This window comes from Felis catus, chromosome E2 (assembly GCF_018350175.1).
Source record: "Felis catus isolate Fca126 chromosome E2, F.catus_Fca126_mat1.0, whole genome shotgun sequence".
Taxonomy (NCBI): Eukaryota; Metazoa; Chordata; class Mammalia; order Carnivora; family Felidae; genus Felis; species Felis catus.
In genome coordinates, this window is record NC_058382.1 from 17,512,488 (window position 1) to 17,520,188 (window position 7,701).

Below are 7,701 nucleotides of genomic sequence, written 5' to 3' on the forward strand. Positions count from 1 at the left end.
GGATGTGTCTTAGTCCATTTGGTCTGCTATAACAAAATAACAGACTGGGTGGCTTATAAACAATGAAGTTTATTTCTCACAGTTCTGGAGGCTGGGAAGTCCAAGATCAAGGTGCCAGCAGAGTGGCTATCTGATGAGAGCCTGCTTTCTGCTTCATAGATGGTCACCTTCTCACTATGTCCTTACATGACAGAAGGGGCAGGGAGCTCTCTTTTATAAGGATTCCAAATTCCTTTTATGGGGAATTCACTGTCACAACATAATTATTTCCCAAAGGCCTCACCTCCTAATATTATCACATTGGGGTATTAGGACTTCAACATATGAATCTTGAGGGAGGCACAAACATTCAGAGGATACTGGGTGTTTGAAAATTCAGAATTTGGGATGCAGTCCTGGTGCCTGGGCAGCCCCCTCCACAGATCTCTTTGCTTTGAGTGTACAACACAGAACTGAATCAGCTCATCTTGGATTGGGGTCCCCCAGGCCCCGAGGCAAAGATTCAAGCACAAGTAGTTTATTAGGGAGGTGACCCCTAGGCAGACTGATAGGGGAGTGGGAAAGTGAGCCAGGGAAGGGAGTTAATGAGTTGGTTGCTGCTCTGGGCATCTGGGGCACCATCCCACTAGGGACCTCTGCGAGACTGTGTGGGACACACTCAAAGTTGGTCCACCAAAAGGGTGAAGAAGTTGTGCCATTTATGTACCAGCTTCCATCTCTCATTGGTTAAGGACTGTTCCTGGAGATGTTAACTCCCCACCACTTCCAGTCTCTTCTGCCTGTCAAGGCTCCTCAGGCAAAGAGGCACAGGTGCATCCGTACAGGTTCTCCGTTCAAACATTGTACATGGCGGGCTCCCAGGCTGGGCCATCCCTGGTGTAGGATTATGAAACCCCCCTTCCCCAGGGTCCTGATGACACCAAGCTGAATTGTCAGGGCTCAGTCCTGTAGTCTAATCCCCAGCCTCAGGTGTCGAAGCTCATCTTCTCCTCAGAGTTTATGCTATCAGGACAAGAGGTAGAACAGGACTAGACTCAAGAACAGAGGCAGAACCCTTGCTAGGCTCCTGGATGTACACTAAACACACATCCCTTCCTTAATGCTCACAACCACCCAATGGTGTGTCCCCACTTAACAGAATGGAAGCTGAGGCTATAAAGGGGAAGCCCTGGCCCGAGGCCACACAGGGAACAAGAGGCTGAAGCCCAATTCCCAGTGATTTAAGTGGAATGGGAACTGATTTGGGGGGGATAACTGAAAAGTTCAGGCTGCAAGGACAGCTGGATCCGGGGGCACAAATGAGATCTCTCCCAGTTCTTTCCTCTGGTTTGGCTTCACTCTTACCTAGCAGTAGCCAGAGTGCCCCTCAAAACCTCTAAGCATACATCCCACCAATTCAGCAGCCAACAGGACAATCACTCTTCCCTTACAGCCCAAAGCTGGCTCCCCTGGCCCGTGTCACCTGCTTTCCTGGGGGCTGCTGTCAGCCCTCCCTGAATCATATGCGCTGAAAATGGGGGAGAAGTGAGTCTCCAAAGAAAACCAAGGAGCTGTCCAGAAGGGGGAATGGACACTGAGGGAGAGGGGCAGGAAGCAGCAGATTCTGGAAAAACCAGAACACAAACCTGACCTGTTTTCACATCAAGTGCATATTGTCCACACCAAGACGCTGTCCCCAACCAAGAAAAGGCATGGTCTCCCTGGCGTCACCATAAATAGGGCCAGCAGAGTCTTGGCAATTCTGACCCAACTGACCAAGTAATGGGACAAATCTGTACCACTCATTCATTCATTCAAAACTGAGTGTCTGCTTTGAGTCAGTTCCTGGTCAAAGAGCAGGACCAGGGCAGTGAACAAAACAGGTGAAAATTCTTGTCCCCATGGGGCCAACATTCTATAGGGGAGATCAACAGTAAATAAAATCTGTAATAAATAATAATACTAAATAATAATAATAAATTAATTTTAAAAACTAGGTAAAATCTGTAATAGGTCAGTTGGTGATTAAGTGCTAAGGAGAAAACTAAAGCAGCCAAAGGGAAAGGGGGTACAATTTAATTAGGGTGGTTGAGGAAGGCATCAGGGAGATAATTATGTCATTATGTTGTAATTAAGTGATTAGAGCAAATTGTAGTGAGGAAACAAGCCACAGGACTCCTAGAGTAATGCTGTCCAAGACAGATGTAACATGAGGCACAAATACAATTTTATTTTATTATTATTTTTTACAGGAGATATGTTTATTGAATACACTGCAAGGGAGCAGCGGCCAGGACAGCAAAGGAGAGACTGTCTGCCATGAGGCGGTGGTGAGGGACTATAGTTACAGGGCGGAGTGATGAAGTATGGCGACATAAGGAAGTTTCCTTTTTTTGGTAACTGTGCCTGGTTGAGGGAAGCCCATTGGTCAGTTAGGGCCTATGATTATTTCTAGGCAGGTCACTTAATGAGACTGCATTCAGTTTGGTGGTCACTGTGGGCCCTTTTGCTTCACTCAAGTTTCCACTGCTCAAGCCTGTTGCCTAAAAAGTGGCCTCAACATTCCCTCCTGACATATCGACAATGATAAATCTTTGGCATTTGGGCAGAGGTCTCATCCTCAGTAGCTGCTTTAATTTTAAACTTTCTAATAGTCAACAGCAGAAACAGGTAAAATTAATTTTAATAATTGAGTTTTTACTGTTTAACCTTATAGACCCAAAATACTATCATTATAATATGTAACCAATATAGTAATAATGTAATATTTTATAATTCTTTTTTCTTACAAAGTCTTTGAAATCTGGTAATGCTACCAAAACAATAAAATTGTGTTTAATGGAAAAAACATTTTACACTGCTCGTTTTTACATTTCAATTATTTAAAATTTATACAATTTTTATCCTTATTATTTAAAAATTTTTTTAATGTTTATTTATTTTTGAGAGAGAGACAGAGCACAAGCAGGGGAGGGGCAGAGAGGGAGGGAGACACAGAATCCAAAGCAGGCTCCAGGCTCTGAGCTGTCAGCACAGATCCCAACATGGGGCTCGAACTCACAAACTGTGAGATCATGACCTGAGCCAAAGTCAGATGCTCAACCAACTGAGCCACACAGGTGCCCCAAAATTTATTTAAAAAATTTTAAAACTCCCTAGTCCCTAATCACATTTCAAATGCTCAAGCCCCAGGTTGCTCTCAGTTATCATAATAGGTAGAGGGGGAAAGTGCAAAGGCCCAGAGACAGAAGTGTGTCTGGCATGTGGGAAGGCCAGTGTGTTTGGAACATGAGTGGTGGAGGGGAGCGTGGGAGAAGGTGAGGTGAGAGAAGTGACAGGGCCAGATCAGGTGACATCTTGTGGATCACAGAGAGGACTTCTGATGTGAGTTAGGCTGGGGACCACTGGAGTTTGTTTTCCCAACTTCAATTCTGATACTTTTTGAACTTGTACAAAAAGAGAAGGGACAGCATTACAAGTCCTCATGGGCTCATCACCAGCTCCACTTATTATCAACTCAGAGCCAATCCTCCCAGGCACCCACTCCCCTCTCTCTAGATTACTTTGAAGCCAATTCTAGACATCATATCCTTTTACTCACGAGCGATTCATGGAGTACTGCCAGATCAGGATTGTTTTAAAATCAAATCACAATACTTTTACTGCTGTAAAGAAAACCCTAGTCATTCTTCCACATAATTCATATCCAGAATTGTCCAGTACTGTATGAGGGAGGAAGCTGAGCAAGAGTGGTGGTAACACAAGATGCCTGGCTGGCTCAGTTGGTAGAGCGTGCAACTCTTGAGGGGTATTGAACTCGAGCCCCACATTGAGTGTAAAGACTACTCAAAAATAAAGTCTTAAAAAAAAAAAATTATGGTGGTAACTTGCTGGTGTGGCTAGTGGCTCCTCATCAGGTACTGTGAGTTTCCCACGCTTCCCTAAGGCCACACTAGGTCACTTCACGTGCCTGGTCACTGGCTCGGCCCCTTGGGACAGCTGAGTGTGTGACCCAAGACAAGAACATATTCTAGTGAACTGTCGTTCCCAATAGAATGGAGATCAGAATCTGTAAGGGGAACCAGATATTATTTCACAAAAGCCACCTGTGTGGCTCAGTCGGTTAAGCATCTGACTTTGGCTCAGGTCACGATCTCATGGCTTGTGAGTTAGAGCCCTGCATCAGGCTCTATGCTGATAGCTCAGAGCCTAGAGTCTGCTTCAGATTCTGTCTCTCTCTCTCTCTCTCTCTCTCAAAAATAAGCAATTAAAAAAATTTTTAAAAGGTAAAAAATCCAGAAATGTAATTGTAATTGATTGCTAGATCTGTGAAGCTACACCTTTAAACTATGCATAAGAGATCTATAAAGTCTCAAAATAACAGGCTTTACTGTTTTCAAATCTGCTGTAAAAATGTGCCCTGTGTGTAAAGATCTCTGGTGCCCAAATGTAAATGATCATTGGCCTTTGTGTTCATGTAACTTTTTGTTTCAAATTACTGAAAAGTTTTAAGACTAGCACATCAAACTCCCATATACCCTTCACCCAGATTCACGGCTAACATTTTACCCCATGTGCTTCACCATTTACACTCTTGCTAGTATATTTATGTATGTGCATATATTTTGGAACATTTTGAAAGCACACTGTAGACATGATTGATACTCTTTACTCCTAAATACTTTGGTGTATAGTTCTTTTTAATTTTTATTTTTTTTAATTTGAGAGAGAGCACAGCTGAGGAGAGGGGCAGAGGGAGAGAGAGAATCTTAAGCAGGCTCCATGATCAACATGGGCCCCCAACTTAGGGCCTGATTGCATGACCCTGGATCTGACCTGAGCTGAAGTCCAGAGCTGGACACTCAACCAACTCACCCAGGCACCCCTGGTGTATAGTTCTTAGGAACAAGAGCATTCTCTTACACTAGTGTAGTTATCAGAATCAGGAAATTTAGCCACTCCATTCAATTCTGTTATTAATCCACAATACATACTCCAAATTACCCCAAGCCCCATAAGTCCTTTATCGCAATTTTCTTAGACCAGGAGGTTCCTGTTTGACAGGGCTAAGGGATTGAGAAGCATTGACCCTGGGCCTTAGCAGAGTAAAAAAAAAAACACAGCACAAACACAGAGAGTATCAACCATGTGTAAACATTGGCACACTCTGAGTCAAAGGCTTGGGGGAGGTTTATTTGGGATATGATCCCAGGAGACAGGAGTTAGGGAGTGGGGAGAGTGAGACAGGCCAGGGGATATGCCAGAAAAGGTGCTCATGAAATGGTAACTGCTGTGGGTGACTGGGGCTCAGTCCCACAGGGGGCCTCTGAGGAACCTTGGGGAATAGACCTGCACTTGTCTCATCAGACAACAGGCAGGCTGGAGCACTCATCCACTGACTGCTGTCCCCCCAGGCTAAGGATTGCTCCCAAGCGCATTAACCCACATTCTGTAACTCCCAGAAAGCCCTCATGCAAAGGAGCAGACACAGGAGCTCACAGCAGGAAGCCTCCTCTTCTTTAGCTCCACGTGGACTCAAGTAGGCGAGAGGGTCACAGAATTGGGACATCATCTGGTGCCACACCATGTATTTAATTCACTCTATTATAACTGCCACATGAGGAAGGCCCTATTATGATGCCCATTTCACAGATAAGGGTACTGAGGCACGAAGAGGTTAAATCAGAGGTCCATGATCATGTAATTAGTAGTACATGTTGGAGCTGGGATCCAAATGAAAGCATTCCAGTTCCAGAGTCCATGCTCTCAATCACCACTGACCTACAACTGCCTCCCTCACATCAGGCACTCCCCTCCCTCACTCCCTCTACCACACAGATTCTGTTCATCTGTAGTACCTGGGTAGAACATCTCCCCTCCTGACCCAGGTCACCCAGCCCCAGTGGGAACTTGCTCACTGCCTGCAGCCCTGCCAGAAGCTCCCATCCTGGAGCTTCTTAGGGCTCAAGATCTTGGATCCAGGAGTGAGCAAGAGGGAGAGGTGAGTGATGCGGGAGAGATGTAATGGACAGAGATATGGGAGGAGGTACGCCTGGGGCCTATGGGTCTACCTCTCCTCCCCAACACCTGGTCCTTGCTGACCAAAGTCCTAGCTTGTAGCTGAGGCTGGACTCTTCAGCCAGGTTTGAGGTCCCCAGTACTGCCTCAGGGGTTTCCAGGCAGGCCTCCTGAGCTCCACCATTTTCTCTCTTACCTCCCTACCTTCTATTAAGGAGTCAACTGGGGTTTCTTTGGGGTCAAACCACAGTGGGTCAATGGATCTGGCCAGGGGCATGAACTAGGCTGCTTCAACCAATCTGCTAGTCCAGAGGGCTCCAGAGAAGAACAGATAGCTCCCCATACCTCCCCCTCCCAGAGGGTCACTTCTTGGTTTGTGAGGGCCTTTAAAAAAAAATCCCCAAATACATGAACTCTTTAAGACCACCAAGAGGGAAGTAATCACATCTCCAATTTTATTCCTTTTGTTCAACAGTCCTGGGAGAAGGGCCCAGGAGTCAGGGTTTCCCCTCAGAACCATCAAGTATAGGTCTTGACGGGTCTTCAGTTGATCAGATGGGGTTAGATACCCCAGCCCCTTCCCCACAGGTCCTAGTCTGCCACAATTAACGGGAAGAAAGTTTCCCAAAGGGGATTCGGGGCTTCTCACCATCCATCAGGGTATCTTCCCAAAATTCTCAGCAAAAAGTCTGCTCTTCTCAGAGTTAAATACAGGAGAGGGAAGCCAGAGGTAAATAGAAAGGTGTCTTTTTCCGTCCGACGGCAGGCGTCTTGGTTCCCCATGCTTTAGGGTAAGGAGCTCTCAGCTTGACACAGTTCAGCCAGCCGGCAACCAAGCCACTCCAAACCCTCATGAGAGTTCGACCCGTTATCATGGATCGTGCAGTGCAAGGTCGGTCATCTCTCACCATCTATCACGGGGGTCGCTGGCACCCCACGTCGCTAGGAGGGCTCTCCGATTCCCCAATCCATTGAGCTGGTCTTAAGACCTTTCTCGTTTCATCAGGCAGGTTCCCTAGTCCCCCCACACAGTCAGGCGGGCCCCCGGTTCCCCTGCGCTATCGGGTAAGCTCCTCGTCCTGTCACCGTCCATTGGGGGGTGTCTCCGGTGACCTCATTCCGTCAAGAGGATTCCTCGGACCATCGCCATTGTCAGGCTGCGTCCCTGGCGCCCCCGCGCCGCTGGACTCCTGGGTTGGACTCCGCTGACGCACGAACGCACCCATAGCAGTGGCGTGGCCCGACCGTAGCAGCTGCAGCTGGCGCCGCCCGCGGCGGTACAGGTACTCGATACGCAGCACGTCGGAGCGTGGCAGGCAAGCATGCTGCCGGAACTCTGCCCGCACCCGCGCCTCGGCGCCAGGCTTCCCGCGCCCGGCGCGCAGAAGCTCGCGGTACAAGCTCAGAATTTGCCTCTGCAGCCGGCTGGGCCGGCTCATGGCCGCAGCTGGGCCCAGGGCGCACGCAGGTAATGCCCGAAGAACAGTGGCGCAGCAGCACCTTTGCGAGATACGGCAGTGCAAGGCAACAGGCACTTCCGGCCCGCGCGCTTCAAAACTTCCGCTTCCTGCCTTGGCTAGCTGGCGCCGTCGAGCCGGATTGGCTGTCGATGCAGTTACGTCACAATATTGTGGGTCAGGGGCGGAGCTGCAGGTTCCCCCGCCTGCCCCAGAGGGAATTTGTGTCCTTGAGGGGAATGCAGTT

General features: G+C 47.9%; 1 protein-coding gene across 1 annotated transcript; it reads right to left on the bottom strand.

Moving 5' to 3' along the window:
* Positions 1-6,435: 6,435 nt before the first annotated feature.
* On the bottom strand, positions 6,436-7,559 carry SDHAF1 (succinate dehydrogenase complex assembly factor 1). Its single transcript, XM_006941427.5, has one exon. The coding sequence runs from the start codon at positions 7,434-7,436 to the stop codon at positions 7,080-7,082; it is 357 nt and encodes a 118-aa protein (XP_006941489.3). The 5' UTR covers positions 7,437-7,559; the 3' UTR covers positions 6,436-7,079.
* Between the last annotated feature and the right edge of the window lie 142 nt (positions 7,560-7,701).

Coding starts and splice junctions, on each gene's coding strand:
- SDHAF1 (XM_006941427.5), bottom strand. CDS start 7,436: ATGAGCCGGCCCAGCCGGCTGCAGAGGCAAATTCTGAGCTTGTACCGC.